This window comes from Hemitrygon akajei, chromosome 1, assembly GCF_048418815.1.
Source record: "Hemitrygon akajei chromosome 1, sHemAka1.3, whole genome shotgun sequence".
Lineage (NCBI taxonomy): Eukaryota > Metazoa > Chordata > Chondrichthyes > Myliobatiformes > Dasyatidae > Hemitrygon > Hemitrygon akajei.
Window position 1 is genome coordinate 77,260,055 of NC_133124.1, and position 17,520 is coordinate 77,277,574.

At 44.1% G+C, this 17,520-nt stretch overlaps 1 protein-coding gene across 1 annotated transcript in view; it reads left to right on the forward strand.

Annotated features, from left to right (window-relative positions):
- Positions 1-17,520, forward strand: part of laptm4b (lysosomal protein transmembrane 4 beta) — a 51,120-nt gene that overhangs the window by 16,249 nt on the left and 17,351 nt on the right. The window contains exons 2-4 of the mRNA XM_073046094.1: positions 2,376-2,487; positions 12,035-12,108; positions 16,189-16,311. Of these exons, the coding sequence (XP_072902195.1) occupies positions 2,376-2,487; positions 12,035-12,108; positions 16,189-16,311 (309 nt within the window). The remainder of the gene's footprint in view (positions 1-2,375; positions 2,488-12,034; positions 12,109-16,188; positions 16,312-17,520) is intronic.

The following is a 17,520-nucleotide window of genomic DNA, read 5'->3' on the forward strand; positions in this document are numbered from 1 at the left end:
AGATTCCCCACATTAAATTAGTTTCTTTTGTTTTGGAAACACAGAATGAATGCGACTAGGCCTCAGTAGATATAGAGTTGTAGAGTAATACAGCAGAAAAACAGGCCATTCAGCCCAACTAGTCCATGCCAACCAAGATGCCCCATTCAAGCTAGTCTCACTTGCCAACTTTTGGCCCAAATCCTTCCAAACCTTTAATCCCAAACACCCATCCAACTGTCTTTTAACACTGAAATACCATAAGATCAAAAGGCATGGGTGCATAATCAGGCCATTCAGCCCATCTGCTCTGCAATACAGCAGCTGGCCACTCATCTAAAAGCATTGCAAAGGGGAGTAGTTTAATAGATGGGCCATCAAATGTCAGCAGAGCTGCAACACGATCTGCAGTTGTATTGGAATGGAGAATAACCAGAATTTGATCTTCTGGATTCATTCACCAGCTATTCGTTACATCAAACAGCTTCGGATACTGGTCAATTCTTTCATGATAAAGGAAACTCTCCAGCAGTTTAGCAAAAGCAGAAAGTGGTAACAAATATCCATCACAATTCAAGTCACATGAGAATATAATTGTTGTAACTGAAGCAGTCTCGTCATTAAATTTTCAGTGGTCCCTTAAGTCTAGATGGGTAATTGATACACAATAAACAAAGCAATAAACAGACATATTTTCATTCGATCTGTGGGCAGAACTGTCCTCTGAGACAGTGTTCTACATAAACTATGTTATTGTTGCAAACTGGCTGATTTTGTCTAATTCACTCAAATTGATTCAAAGGCAATTGCTGTGGCAAAAATTCTCTCTCCTTGCTACATTAAAATAACTCAGCACATCACCGAAGCCATGAACACTGCCTTGTTATTCTTCTTTTATACTATTTATTCATTTTTCTTTTAACTTGCAGGTAATTTATTTGATGTTTTGCACTGCACTACGGCCACTAAACTATAAATCTCACAACATGTCAGTGATAATGAACGTGATTCTGAATCAAGCACGGGATTATAAACTTTCATGCCAGGCATGGTCACCTCCAACAGGAGAGAGTCTAGCCACCACCCCTAACACTCAATAGCATTACCAATACCGAGACCCCTTCATCAATACCCTGGCATCATCAATATCTAGAAACACAACTGGACCTGCCACATAAACACTGTGGGTACAAGAGCAAGTCAAACCAATCCTAATACCAACTCCCATCCGGGCATTTATAAACTTAGCTGTTACCTATATTAGTTGGACTCAAGATTGTTTCTAGTACACTCGTACAAAGGAGAACTAAATAATTATTACTCCAGATCTAGTGCAGCATATAAAAACACAGTAAGATAAAGAACACAATAGTAAAACAAACACAATAAATACAAATACATAAAATAGCAATATACATAGATATTTTCCATGTACATGAAGTGACACCAGGTATAGGAACATCTGTAAATAAAGTGACTCTGACAGGAAATGATAAATTAATGGCGCTGGAGAGTGTGGTGGGGGTGATTTAGTCGGTGGAAGTGTTAATCAGCCTTAGTGCTTGGGGAAAGTAATTGTTTTTGAGTCTGTTGGTCCTGACGTAGTTGCTACGTAGCCTCCTCCCTGGTGGTAGTGGGACTATCAGTCCGTGAGTAGGGTGGGTGAGATCCTTCATGGCATTGCTGGCCTTTTCATGGCATCTTTCTGTAGATATGTCCTTGGTGGCACTTTTTGCTGATGCATTGGGCAGTTTTGACAACCTGTTGTAAAGCCTTCCTGTCCAGTGCAGTGCAGTTTCCATTCCATAGCTGAAAGATTATATAAATTCTGTAATTTCTCAGACACTGTGTTCAGGGTGCAGCAATGAAATTGAGAAGGAAGTGGTTTATTGTGGTCACAGGTAGCGACATGCCGAGAAAAACTTGTCTCACAAACTGTTCATATGGATCACATCATTACATAGAGCGTTGAGCTAGAGCAAGGTTAAACAGAATGCAGAATAAAGTGTAACAGCAGTGCAGTGCAGGTTAACAATGAGGTGCAAGATCATAAAGAGGTAGACAGTGCGACTTATCATAGGAACTATTAGTAGTCTTATAACAGCAAAATAGAAGCTGTCTTTGAGCCTGATGGTACGAGCTTCCAGGCTTTTGTGTTTTCTGTCTGATGGAAGAGGGAAGAAGAGAGGATGACCAGGGATGGTGGGCTCTTTGATTGTGCTGGCTGCTTTACTGACAGCGAGAAGTGTAGACAGTGTAGTGTAGAAATGTAGACATTGTATTGATTTACTGCTAGCTCATGAGTAATGGAAACAAGTCAGTCTATTTGAATATTTACTGAACTTTGCTTTTGCACACACTAATGTGAAACTAATGACTTAATTTTCTCTTGTTAGTTAATCAATGGTGCAGTGCTGTTGATCCTTCTGTCAGTACTTGGTGACCCAGACCACTACCACCTTATCCACGCTGAACTTGGCACCAACTTTGACCTCACAGATGATGCTAGTAAGTCTACCAACATATTTACTGCCTCTGCTATTCTGTCTCTCCCCCTATATCTTTCTTTACCACTTCTATTCCCTTTCCCTCTTTCATCCTTTACCACTTTCCTCATTCCCTCTCACTTTCTCCTTCCTTCTTTATCTTTCTGTCTTTCGTTCCCCCTCCTCCCTCTCTTACTTGTCTCCCTCTCTCATATTCCTAGTCCCTTGCTGATTTCATTTCCCTTACCTTCAACAGAGTCAGTGGTGTATCTGGTAGAGCTGCTGACTCACAGTTCCAGAAACCCCGGTTCGACCTTGAATGTGGGTGCTGTCAGTGTGGAGTTTGCAGTTCTTTCTATGACCATGTGGGCTTCCTCCAATTGGCCCAGTTTCCTCCCAGCTGAGGGTTGGTTGGGTAACTGACTGCTGTGAATTGTTCCTGGTTGGTAGGTAAGTGGTAGAACCTGGGGGGGAGTTGACAGGAAATTGGGAAGAGTAAAATGGGATTGGTGTAAAAGGCTTGACGATGGGCAATGAGCTTGTTTCCATGATGGTGACTGATAATTGGTTTATGATTGTCACATGCACCAAGATACAGTGTTTTGTGTGCCATCCATAACAGATCATTCCACAGATAAATATATCAAGGAAATGCAAAAGGGAAAACAAAACAGAATGCGGAATATGCTGTATGACTTGATGACTTTGTACCAAACACTGATTAGGCCACTGATGGAGTACTTACCAGCTGGGGAATGCTCTCTTCTCATTACTACCATTGGAGAGGAGGTACAGGAGCCTGAAGAGCCTCTCTCAATGATTCGGGAAAAGCTTCTTCCTCTCCATCATCAGATTTCTGAACAATCCATAATTTCATGAACACTACCTCACTGTTTCTCCTTTACAATATCTATCTATCTGTCTATCTCTCTTTCTATTTATCTATCTATTTATTTGTTATTTATTTATATTGTAATTTATAGCAATTTTATGTCTTGCATCGTACCGCTACCACAAAACAGCAAATTTTATGACATATGTCAGTAATAATAACTTTATTCTGAGTTCTGGTCAACGGATCTTTGAGGACATGACGGTTTCAGAAAGGGTGAAGGGAAGACTTATGAAAATGGGTGCAGGGTGAGGGCTTTTGGCTCCAGAGTAGGACTGGAGAAGCTGGGGTTGTTCTCCTTGGAGCAAAGATGTGGTGTGGAAGGGATTTATTTAGATTCAGCTTTCTGGAGAGGGTGGTGAAGCTGGAGTTATTCTCTGAGAGAAGATTCCAGATCCAGGGAAATCTAAACCTACAGAGCGATCTGTTTCCAGGAAAAACTGGCTGAATAAACCAGAATATGAGGTAGTTGGCAAAACAAAATATGAAACAGGCCCTTTGACCCATTGAGTTCCTGCTGGCCATTAATCACCCACATCAATTCTATTTCAAACTATTTCACCAGATTCTACCACTCACCCACACACGAGGGGTGATTAACAGTTAACTTACCAATACTCACATCTTTGGGATGCAGGAATAAACTGAAACCCCCTGTGATCACCACTTCACACATTGAACCCGGGTCTTCGGAACTTCGAGGCAGTGACTCTGTGCCACGCACTGAGGACTTCTTTATCAGTAGGATGCTGTTGGCAGAGGCTCAGAGAGCACCACAGCACAGAAACAGGCTCTTCAGCACTGACGGCAAATTGAAACCCGACCAGTAATCTTTGGGGCTGTAAAGTGATTGAACTAACCACCATATCCCCCCAGTGAGGACAAACTCATTGCTTGTGGAGCGGGAGCTGGTAAAAGCTAGGCCTTTAAAAGTGAATTGGATGGGCACTGGAGGGAGACTGATTTACAGAGTAATGGGGACAGTTCAGGGGAATGTATTGCTCCTTTGGAAGTTGGCATAGACCAAATGGTCTTCTCCAACAATTTAATGATTCTCTTTCCCTTTTTTATGATTAAACTACCCCCAAGAATCCCATGCAGATATCTCCAAATCTACTGCTCATGTATAGCCCAAGCTTCCTTCCCTGTCTGGGGAGTGCTCCATACTTGTGCAGCCCGTTCATGAGTGGTGACTCACCAGCAACTCCCTAAGGACAAACAGGGAGGGGCAATACACACTGACCCACATCCCTAACTGAATTAGGAGAAGAAAGCAAATGCAACGTATTCCTGGAGTGGGGGAAGTGAGCAGTTCAGAATTGTGCCAAAGAATCTCAGATGAATCTAATATCATTGTTCTAATTTATGGGGATATGGTGCCCCCTTGGCTTGATTTACCCTTACTGCTGTTGTTATTGTAAAGTTAACACAAATTCAGCTACATTGTAAATCCTACAAAAGGCAGTGGATATTGCCTAGTCCATCATGGGTAAGGTCTTCCCCACCATTGAGCGCATCTACACAAAATGTTGTCATAGGAAAGCAGCATCTGTCATCACAGACCCCCATCACCCAGGACATGCTCTCTTCTCACTGTTGCCATCACGAAGAATGTACAGGAGGCTCAGAGCTCACACCACCAGGTTCAGGAGCAGTTACTAGCCCTCAACCATCGGGTTCTTGGATCCAAAGGGGATAACTTCACTCAACTTCACTAGCCCTGTCATTGAAATGTTCTCACAACCAATTGACTGGCTTTCCAGGACTCTTCATCTCAATGTTCTCAATATTTATTTATTGGTATTATTTCTTTCTTTCTGTATTTGCATAGTTTTTTGTCTTTTGCATGCTGGTTGAACACCAAAATTGGTGCAGTCTTTCATTGATTCTATTATGGTTATTATTCTAATATGGATTTATTGAGTATGCCCGCAAGAAAATGAATCTCAGGGTTGTATATGGTGATATACATGTAGTTTGATGATAAATTTACTTTGAACTATCTTCTCTCAAGGAATTGGTGATTGGTTTATTATTGTCATATATACTGAGAAACAGTGAAGCGTTTTATTCGCATGCCAACCGGACCGATCATTCAAGGGAGAATAAAAGGCAAGACAGATGCAGAATATTGTGTTTCACTTACGGAGAAAGTGCAGTGCAGGTAAACAATAAGAACAGTACAGTATATAGGCAGATTCAACAGAAACTTTTAAAAGGCAGCTGGACAGGGGAAGGTTCAGAATGTTTGGGTCAAATGGGATTAGCTTGGATGGGGCGACTTGATTGGAATGAACCAGATGGGCTGAAGGGCCTGTTTCTATGACTCTACCTGCCTCAACAACTTCCCCGAAAGCTCATTCAACATGCATACTACCCTTTGTGTACAAAATTTGTTCAAGTTCCTATTATATTTCTCCCCTCTCTAGTGCTTAATTCCCCAACCCTGGGGAAAAATAGAGTGCATTCACCCTGACTACGCCCCTCATGATCTTAAACACCTCCATAACAATCAGAAGTCGTGGTCCATGTAGGTACCACTGACACAGGTAGGACGAGTGACGAGGTCCTGCGTAGGGAATTCAGGGAGTTAGGTGGACTTGGGTCCACTGCCCGAGTAGAAAAGGGAGCAGCAGGTCATTGAAGCATAATACCGCTTTGACCAGCGACCAATCAGCATTAGCAAGAGCAAATTAAAGGAAGGTAGGGGCAAGTGCTGTGGCTATTGTCCGAGTGGACAGAATCAGAGTGGTGATCTTCAGGCTTTAGCTCTTCAAGGCTTCAGTCAGAGAAACCAAAGGAAAGAAAAGTTCAAGGTTACATTGTCTTTCCTTCCCTTCTTGATATCTGCTCAGCTAGGACAGTAAAGATGCCAGACAGGATAGTGGGAAGGCAGGGAGACCTCCAGTATTCCTGACAACTACAGCTGCAACTTCTAACAATCCACGCTAAGGAGCTGGAGCTGGAGCTGGATGAACTCCGGATGAATTGGGAGGTTGAAGGGGTTGTAGTTAGGACATATAGAGAGGTAGTTACACCCAAGGTGCAAGACACAGGAAACTGGATGACATTCAGGAAGGGGAAAGGGGTTAAGGAGTCAGTGCAGAGTACCCCTGTGGTCAACCCCCTCAACAACAGATACATCTCTTTGGATACTGTTGAGGAGTTGATGTAACAGAGGAAAATCACAGTGGTCAGGTCTCTGATACTGAGTCTGCCTCTGAGACTCAGACGGGAAGCAGGAGACAAGAGGCATGCTGTGGTGATAGAGGATTCATTAGTTAGGGAAACAAACAGGAGGCTCTGAGGGTAATAACGAGATTCCCAGATGGTGTATTGCCTCCTGGGTGCCAGGGTCCTGGATATCTCAGATTGAGTCCTCAGCATTGTCAAGCGGGTGGGTGAACAGCTAGAAGACATGGTCCATGTAGGTAACAATGACATGAGTAGGACAAGTGCCAAGGTTTTGCATAGAGAATTCAGACAATTAGGTGCTAAGTTAAATGACAGGACCTCCAGGGTTGTGATCTCAGGATTGCTACCCATGCCATGTGCTAGTGAGGCCAGAAATAGGAAGATTATACGGTTTAATACATGGCTAAAAAGTTGGTGTAGGAGGGAGGGTATAAGAATTTTGAATCATCCCTAGATTTGGGAAGCTGGGACCTGTATAGAAGGGACGGTTTGCACCTGAACTGGAGGGGAACATTTATCCTAGTGGGAAGATTTAGTAATACTGCATGGTGGGGTTTAAACTAGAATTGCAGGGGGATGGGAACCAGAGTGCCAGGTCAGTGAGTGGAGAGGTTGGGGAGGCAGATGCTGGTAAGACCACAGACAAAGTCAGGAATCAAAAGGTTGACCGTGGTATGACTAGTGTCCTGAGCTGCCGATATTTCTATGTAAGCAGTATCGCAGGAAAGACAGATGATAGTGCCGAAGATGAGGTAGCTGGTTTACAGGAGGAAGCAATGTGTAGTGAGGAGAGGCTGTTGACAGGGCAAAATTGCAGTCAATAGTTACAATGTAACAGGTGGACAAAATCGAAACGGGTGACTACAGGACTGAAGGTGTTACATTTGAGTGTGCGCAGTACAGTATATGGAATAAGATAGATGAACTTACAACACAATTGCAGATTGGCAGGTATGATGTTGTAGGCATCATTGAATCGCGGCTGAAAGATTATAGCTGGGAGATTAACGTCCTAGGATACACATTGTATTGAAAGGACAGGTGAAAAGGTAGATGGGGCGGTGTTGTGTGTTGGTAAAAAATGAAGTCATATCATTAGAAAGAGGTGACAGAGGGTCGGAGGATGATAAATCATTGCGGATAGAGGTAAGGAACTGCAAGGGTAAAAGACCTTAATGGGAGTTGTATACAGACCTCCAAACAGTAGTAAGGATGTGGTCTACAAATTACAACGGGAGCTAGAAAATGAATGCCAAAAGGGCAATGTTACAATGGTCATGGGATTTCAATATGCAGGTAGTTTGGTTGGTGCTGGATTCCAGGGGGGGGAGTTTCTAGAGTGCCTACGAGATGCTTTTTAGAGCAGCACCTGGTTGAGCCCACTAGGGGATCAGCTATTCTGGACTGGGTTTTTTGCGATGAACCAGAGCTTAAGAGAGCTTAAGGTAAAAGAACCCTTAGGGGAAGGTGATCATAATATGATCAAATTCACCCTGAAATTTGAGAAGGAGAAGGTAAAGTCAGATGTATCAGTATTACAGTGAAGTGAAGAGAATTACATTGGCATGAGGGAGGAGTTGGCCAGTATCGATCGGAAACGAACACTGGCAGGGATGACGGCAGAGCAGCAATGGCTGGAATCTCTGGAAGCAAATCAGAAGGAACAGGATATATACATCACAAAGAGGAAGGACTATTCTAAGGGCAAGATGTCACAACCGTAGCTAACAAGAGAAGTCAATGCCAGCATAAAAGCCAAAGAGAGAAAATATAATAGTGCAAAAATTAGTGGGAAGTCAGAGGTTTGAGAAGCTTTTAAAAACCAACAGAAGGCAACTAAAAAGTCACTAAGAAGGTGGAGATGGAATACAAAAATAAGCTAGCCAATAATATTGAAGAGCATATCGAAAGTTTCTTCAGATCTGTAAAGAGTAAAAGAGAGGCAAGATTGCATATACCAGAATGCTGGAAAATGAAGCTGGAGAGGTAGTAATGGGAGACAAGGAAATGGCCAACAAACTGAGTGAGTATTTTGCATCAGTCTTCACTGTGGAAGACACTAGCAGCGTGGTTGAAGTTTCAGGTGTGAGGGGTCATGAAGTGTGTGAAGTTACCATAACTAGAGAGAAGGTTCTTGGGAAACTGAAAGGTCTGAAGGTTGAGGAGTCACCTGGACCAGATGGTGTACACCCCAGGGTTCTGAAAGAGGTGGCTGCAGAAATCGTGGAGGCATTAGTAATGATCTTTTGAGAATCACTAGGTTCTGGAATGTTTCTGTAGACTGGAAAAATGCAAATGTTACTCCACTCTTCAAGAAGGGAGAGAGGCAGAAGAAAGGAAACTGTAAGCCAATTGATCTGACCTCAACGGTTGGGAAGATGTTGGAGTCGATTATTAAGGATGAAGTCTCAGGGTACTTGGAGGCACATGATAAAATAAGCCATAGTCAGAATGAGTTCCTCAAGAGAAAACCTTATTGGTTGTATATTGAGACAGAGACGCAACATAAAGAATTTTGCTCCTTCGTGTTGTGATATGGATATAAGAAATAAAATTCTAATTTTAGTGAGAGAGATTAGAGCAGGGATAATAATTAACAGACACTTACAGTGCCTTTACCAACTCTTTAAAAAAGTTTATCTAAAATTGATGTCAGTACTGGTGAGAGAACAAACTATCCCTGATCTGGAATAACTAATCTGGATACTGTTGCCTAGTCCAGATCCCAGGTTCCTAGTTCTGATTCTGGGTGCCCAGATCAATCCCATTTATCCAGGTAGATCCCAAGTTTTAAGATACAGAGAAAGGGTGGTGGGGGGGCGGTGGTTGGAGAGTGACAGAGCAAACCAAAAGGAAAGAAGGAGTGAATTACAGGAAGGATTGGTCGGATTAGGACTAATAAAGGACCAAAGGAATGGTTCTGAGGCAGCAACAGAACCATTACTGGAAGTTATTCAACTCAGCATAAGCTCCAAAAGGCTGTAACTTGCCAAGTCAAGAGATAAAGGGTTCTTCCACAAGTTTATACTGAATCTTTCTTGTAAAAATATCAAGAGACCACAGACAGGGGAGGAAGAATGGGAGGCTTGAATGGTTCTGGATGGCAGGTATCCTCAGCTGGGCCAGACCTGTCCATCAAAGCTGTCTTGTGCTGCCATCTAGTGGCTCTAGATAGAGGTTCGAGAATGAGTTCACACAGAAACGATCCATTAGGGCAGAATTTATCACAGAAAAAAACACGCACACAAAATGCTGGAGCAACTCAGCAAGTCAGGCAATATCTCCAAAGGGAAATAAAAAGTTGGTGTTTTGGGCCGAGACATTTCATAAGGACTCTTCTTCAGAGTCCTGATAGTTCTGAGTTAAAGCTCACTTTTAGTTCTTAGCTTCTTCAGAATCAGAATCAGATTTATTATCACTGGCTTATATAAGGTGAAATCTGTTGTTTTGCAGCAGCAGTTGATTGCAAAGACATAATGTTACAATAAATTGCAAAATAAATAAATAATGCATAAAATTGAATCACAAGGTATTATGATGGGTTCATAGACTGTTCAGGAATCTGTCAGTGGAGGGGAACAAGCTGTTTCTGATTTATTGAGTGTGAATTTTCAGGCTGCTGTACCTCCTCCCTGAAGGTAGTAATGAGAAGAGGATGGGGAGAGTCCTTAGTGATGGATGCTGCCTCCTTGAGGCACGGCCTCTTGAAAGGTCCTCGTTGGTTGTGCTAGTGTTAGTATTGCTTATACAAGCTATGCGCTGAACCTCCCTGTCCCACACATGTGGCAGATCAAACTTGCATTGTAATCTGAAGAGTTTTATCACCAGACGTTAATTTATTGTGTATCTGATTTTTAGGAAAGAATGCAATTGATTGCAAACCATTCTCCACCAGTTACTGTCAACAGTTACTGCTTTTAAATGATTAAACAGTAGATAACTGCCTGGTGGTTGCTACCTCCTATTGAACTGTCGCATATTACAGTTGTGTGTTTCTGAGGTGGGGAAATTTTAACTTGCAATTTATTTTAATTGAATTAAGGTCATCAACATTAAAAATGCTGAAACTAAAAACTGTATTGATTTACAAAGTGAACAATTCTGACCTCCAGTGCTTTTTGTGACTCTATGGATTTTACCCAGATGCTGCAGTTTTATCACAAATCTCTCAGAGGGTGAGTGACTGTGAAACGAGCTGCCAGCAGACTGTGCTGGATGCCGGTTCAGTTGTAATAAGAGAAGTTTAGATAGGTAGGTGGATGAGAAGGGTATGGAGGACTATGGTCCAGGTGCAGGTAGATGGGACTAGGTAGAAGGTGAGGCTTGCATGGACTGGATGGGCTGAAGGGCCTGTTTCAGTGGTGAAGTATGTGACTCTAAAATAGTGCTGTTATGTTAATTAGAACAAAGAACATAGGAGAGTACAGCACAGGAAGAAGCCCTTCAGTCAAACATCGATGCCCTGGTCTCACTACTACCATCAGACAAGAGATCCCCACCACCATGTTCACGTACAGTTATTACCCCACAACAATCAGGCTCCTGAACCAACATGGATAAATTCATTCACCACTGTGTTAGTTAGACCCCAGCCAAAGAACTGTGGACTGTTCTGATTACAACATTGCAGGGAAGATGGAGCCGGTGCAGGGGTGATTTGCATGGGTGTCATCAGGATTGAAAGAAAAGGGACATAAAGAAAGACTAGATAAGCCAGGGCTGTTTTCCCTGGAATGCAGGAGGCTTAATAAAGGCAGCTAATACTGAGAGGGAATGGGACAAAATGGATAGGAAATGTAGAGGGGTTAAATATCACAGGTTAGAGATTTAAAGTAATTTGTAAAATCTATGAATAGGGGATGAGGAAAATGTTATCACTCAGAGGGTTGCAGGAGTCTGTATCTCTGACCAAACCAGTCATAGTCTCATCTACCATGAACAAATCCCTTCTCAACACTCCCTGCTCCAAAGAAAACAACTATTCTAACCTCAAAGCTGACATTGAATGAGATTATTGAACAGTTCTCTAATATGATAAAATGGATTCTTGACCTCACAATCTGCCTCACTATGGTCTTGCATCTTATCGCCTGCCTGAACTGCACTTTCTGTGTAACTGTAACACTTCATTCTGCATTCTGTTATTCTTTTCCCTCAATGCACTATTGTAAAAAATGATCTTTATGGATTCCATGCAAAACGAAGATTTTCACTGCATCTTGGCACATGTGACAATGATACACCAATATTAAAACAATTTGCATTTAATTATTTAGAAATTAAATTTTCCAATTTCTTTGATGAAGCTTGAATTCTTAAGGTTAGATCTTCAGTCAGGACCTCTAGTAGGTTCACTCTTCCGCCACCATTCCCTGTAATCGGTCAGTATTCAGGTTGAATAATTACGACTTGTTGCAGTGAACTGGCTTGCAATGATAGTGTGTTGTTTGTGCTGTGCATGACTCCTGTTTCTCTGTTCCAGGTATATGCATTGCCACTGCAATTTCGCTGCTTATGATTACAATCTGCGGGATGGCCACTTACGGTGCATACAAGGTACACGAAGAGCCCAGCGCCCTGCAGCTAAAACTTGGTGGTTTTTGGTTAGCTGCGTAAACTCCATCATTTTGTTTTGAACTATGCATTTTGCAAAGCATACTCAGGTTGATGAAAATCAATACAATATTTTCAGATCTGTAGGTTTCAAAAAAGTGACTTCATATTTTTCCAGAAAGGATTGTTCCATAACTAAGAACAGGCTGGCTCCTACAAAGCAATCCCAGCGTGGACATGAATTAAAGGAACACTATTTTGCCCTAGCACCCTTCACATCCACTTTGGGACATTCCCAAAGCACCTTGTGGAGTGCAGTCACTGTTACAGAGATATTGGGTCACACAGCAGAGAAACCGGCCCCTCAGCACAACTGGCCCATGCTGACCAAGATTATCATCTAATTTAGTCCTACTTTTTGGCATTTGGCCCATATCCCTCTAAGCATTTCCTATCCATGTCTAGGTGTGTTTAAATCCTGTTAATACTCCTGCCTCAACCACTTCCTCTGGCAGCTCGTCTGTTCCATATACAGAGCACTCTCTGGGTGAAAAAAGCCCAACTCAGGCTGGAGGAGCAACATCTCATATTCCATCTGGGTAGCCTTCACTTTCTCTTCCTCCTCCTCCTCTCTTTTTCCATTCCCTCTCACCCCTTTCCTTCTCCTCACCTGCCCCTTACCACCCTCTGGTTCCCCTTCTCCTACCCTTTTCTCCCACGGTCCTCTGTTCTCTCTTATCAGATTCCTTCCACTTCAGCCCTTATCACCTATCACCTCCAGGATTCTTACCTTATCTCACCACCCACCTTCCCCTCACCTGGTCTCACCTGTCACCTGTACTCCCTCCCCCCCCCCCCCATCCTTCTTATTCTGGCTTCTCCCCACTCCCTTTGCAGTCCTGATAAAGGGTCCCAGCCTGAAATGGCATCGGATTATTCCCCTCCATAGATGTTGCTTGATTTGCTGAGTTCCTCCAGCGTTATGAGTTGCTCTGGGGGAAAAAGTTGCCCCTCGTGTTTCGATTGAATCTGTCCCTCTCACCCAAAATCCATGTCCTCTAGTTCTTGCTTATAATGCAAGAATTGCCTTGCCACTCTGTGATAGCATGCTGTCACACAAACAGCAATGTGAACAGAGTGACTCAAGAGATTCTGCAGGAGCAGGAAACACTTGTGAAGACAGTGGGAACATTATCATGGGGGATCTTCCTTGCTCTTAGAGCCATGGAGTTATATAGCATGAAACAGGCCTTTCGGCCCACTGAGCCCATGCTGATCATTAAAATAATCCCATTTTATTCTCCACATATTTTCATCAGCTCTCGCACATTCTACCATTCATTTACACACCAGGGTAAAACACAATGGACCAATCCATCTTTGGGCTGTGGGAGAAAACAGTACACCTGTCCATCCAAACTCCATGCAGCAAATACTGCAACAGGACAGAACCCTGACACATGCAGCTTTGACCTTCAACATCCAGCTGAAGGGGCAAAAGGGACCTCCACTTAATTCCTCATCCAAAGCCCCTAGAGGGCAACTGGAGACAGTACACTGCACTGGAGAGTTCTGTGTGCTTTGTTGCTCTAGTCTCGGGTGTGGAACTTGAACCCGTAACCTTCTGAATGAACAACAAATGAGAATAAACACCCAACTGCAGACCCAGGAGACTCCGAGGTCCACTGGCATCTGTGTGTGTTGGAAATCTTGAGCAACACACAGGATGCTGGAGGAACTCAACAAGTCAGGCAGCGTCTGCGGAGGGGAATCAATATTTCAGGACACAACCCTTCATCAAGGCAGATAAAAGATCCCCGTCTGAAATGTCGACTGTTCATTTTCCTTCACAGATGCTGCCTGAGCTCCTCCAGCATTCTGTGAGCATTGCTCAAACCACCAGCCACCATTTTACACCAGGGAGAGTTAAATTCGTCTGCCTCTCCAATTCTCACTACTGTGTTATATCTCACCGATGTACCAAGTGGTAAATGGGTCTAATTTTAATGCTTCCATTTTAAACACATTTAATTATCCCACTGAGTTCTCACTTGTCTCTAACACATTTCAGATTTAACTCTTCTTATTATGACTGACAATACCTCAGTCAGAACTTGTGAACTGCATTGGCCTCTTTGCCAGGGAAAGTAAGACAGGACAGTGGCAAATTGGATAGAGCTGCTGCCTCTCTGTGCCAAGGTTCGATCCTGAACTCTAGCGCTGTCCATGTGGAGTTTGCATGCTCTTTGTGTGATCACATGGGTTTGCTCCAAGGAGTCCCATATCCAGAAAGAAAAGAAGGCTGGTAAATTGTCCCTAGTGTAAGTGAGTGGCAGAATCTGAGGGAGTTAATGGGGACAGAAGGGGTGTAGTGTAGGATCAGCATTCAGCTCCTCCCTGGATTACAGACACCCCATCCATACGAGCGAATGTTTGGGAGACCAGCGAGGAGAATGGGGGCCCATCCACTGGCTAGTGCAAGGCCGCAGGTGTCTTCGGCCAGGTGGGAAAGGGGCATTTCTCCCTGCCTTTTCTCCATGGCCCTGACCCGACCCATGACTACTGGGGCCTGGGTGGAGCTGATCAGAGCAAGGAGTGCTGATTCAGGGTGGAGGCTGCTCTTCTCCCACACCCGCTCACTCTCCCGTCACCGCGATGTCTGTGACTCTCTTCCACACACCGCTGTGGTTGAATCCCGACTTGCGGGCAGTTCTCAAGACGTGACACTTTGTTGTAGCCTGAGAGCCGCCTGTAAGTGCGGGTTCAGTCAGGGTCACCGGTAGAAGTCTCTTTATGCGGCTGTCTTCCCTTCTACACTTGGGACTTTGGGTGAGACTGCTGCACTGTGTGGTACTCTGTAATATACACAGATCGCCCAGATGCATGTCACCTCTGCGGGCTGTGAAAGGCCATGCGCCACGGAGCTGCAGGCTCTGTTCACTTATCGAGGGAGGAGGGGAGCTACTTCTCGCCTTCTGGCCACGTTTTAGCTCCACCCTCTTTATATCTGGTCATCCAGTATGGTGGGGGTAGGGAGTGGAGGGAAGAGGATGGCCTAGTGAATTTGCTCCTGGGATTGACCAATTTAGCTAGTCATGGTCCTGAGGCGTGCATTGGAGAGCTTCGAGGGCATGCCTGGGTAACCCTGGAGAAAGAACATGCTTGCCCCTGGGTATCATGGAATTTTTCCGCGACCGTTGAGCACCACAGGGGATAAATTGCACCCTAGATGAGCATGGGACTATTTAAATTTAGTTCATGTTTAGTTATTGTTAGAGAGTCTAGTGTTATTGTTGTAGTTTGTACTAACGCAGAAGTTGAAATAAATGTACGTGAAAATAAAACGGGTGCTCAGTGGTCAGCAGTGGTTTGATGGGCTGAAAGGCCTGTTTGATGAGATATTTCAGCAGAGGTCAGTAGTGAGAGTGGATGGACCACATTTTGCTGGTGAAACCTCGACCAACTCACATAGCATGGGAATCTGGAAGTTAGTGATTTCGGTGTGAAGGGATGACCTGTAGGTAATCTGGGAATCTCGGGCGGTGCTGCTCACAGATGCTAAAGAGATGAAAGATTATCTTTATGTGTCACGTTTACATCAAAACATCAGAGCATATGGTAGAATCTGTGTCAATGACCAACACGGTGTGAGAACGTGGTGACGGCAGCAGCATAGCATTCCCGTAACTTACTGACCCTCATGGTTTCGAAATGTGGGAGGAAACCAGGGCACCCGAAGGAAACCCACTTGTTCACGGGGAGAACGTACAGACTCATTACAGACGGCAGCAGGAATTGAACCGCGTTGCTGGCACGTTGATGCATTACACTAGCCGCCACCTCAAAGGTGCCCTGTGATCACGGAGGGAACATGCAACCTTCTTACAGACGGTAGTGGATTTGAACCCAGGCAGCTGACATTGTAATAGCATTAAGCTTCCCACGACACTACCAGGCTATAAGGCCAACTCTCTGCTGCAACGTTCACTGTGACAGAGTGTCGGCATCCTGTCGCGATAGAGGGAGGAGTCGGTCAGGCTACTGCTTGCAGTTCAAACATCTTTGTTCCTTCTTGTCTTCCAGCAACGGAGTGCCTGGATCGTACCGTTCTTCTGTTACCAGATCTTCGACTGCACCATCGACACTCTCGTCGCTATCAGTCTGCTCATCTACCCAAACTCTATCCAGGACTACTTGCAACAACTGGTATGACACAAATACTCTTCAAAATCGAAGTCAAAGTTGAATTTATTGCCATGAGCACAAGTACATGTCTGCACAGGTGCAAATCAAAAACTCACTTCTAGCAGCATCACAGGCACATAGCATCAGATAAGCAGCATTCAGAAAAAAACAGACGATGCAAAATTTTTACAAGAAAGAACACAATGAAAAACATCCATTTTACCGCAAAGCGGTCATAGCGTTGCTAAACTGTAGTGCTGGTTGGTTCAAGAACTGAATGGTTGAATGAAAGTAACTGTTCTTGAACCCGATGATGTGGGACTTCTGGCTTCTGTACCTCCTGCTTGATGGTGACTGTGAGAAGATGGCATGGCCCAGCTGGTGGGGATCTTTGACAATAGATGTTGCCTTCTCGAGACAGCACATCCTGTAAATACTCCTGTTGGTGGGGAGAGATGTGCCCATGATGTAATGGGCTGAATTTACTACTCTCCACAGCTTGTTGCATTCCTGTGCATTGAATTCCTTGTACCTGGCCACATGACAAACAATCAGGACACAGTACATCACTAGCAGTTTGTTAGAGTTTTCAGTAACAAGCTCAACCTCCAGAGAAAGTAATTCTGTGTGCTGGGCCCAGAGCAGGGCATCCAAAATGTTAATGGCTAGGAAGTTAAAGGTGCTGACCCTCTCATCACCAGTATAGATTGCAACATGTTCACCCTGCTTCCCCTTCCTGAAGCCACAACCAGATATTTAGCCTTCCTTAACACCTTCTCAGACAGTCCCTCAAGACTGAAGGTCTTCCGTGCTGGGTTTCTGGGCGGCTGATGAAGCTGATGTGGGAACCACAGACTTTTCCACTGACAGGACAGCAGGTGCCTGACAGGGTGGTGAGGGGGTTGTCCATGAGGTGATTCACATCTCCCACAGGGCTGCTGTGTGCTTTGATGGATGAGCCTGAAGGTTCTTGGTTTCCTTTTCAGCAATCATTTCTGCACTGTGTGCAGCCATGGGCCAGACATTCCATGAATCAGTGGGGAGAGAGTCTTAAAGTTATTCTGCATGGGGAACAGGTCAACTTGCCCACGCTGACCACGTTGACTAAGTGGGCTAGTCCCATTTGCCTATCAGAAACGCACCTTCACTCTGTCCACCACAAAAGGCAGGATCTCCTGGTGGCCATCCATTTAGAAACATAGACAACCTACAGCACAATACAGGCCTTAC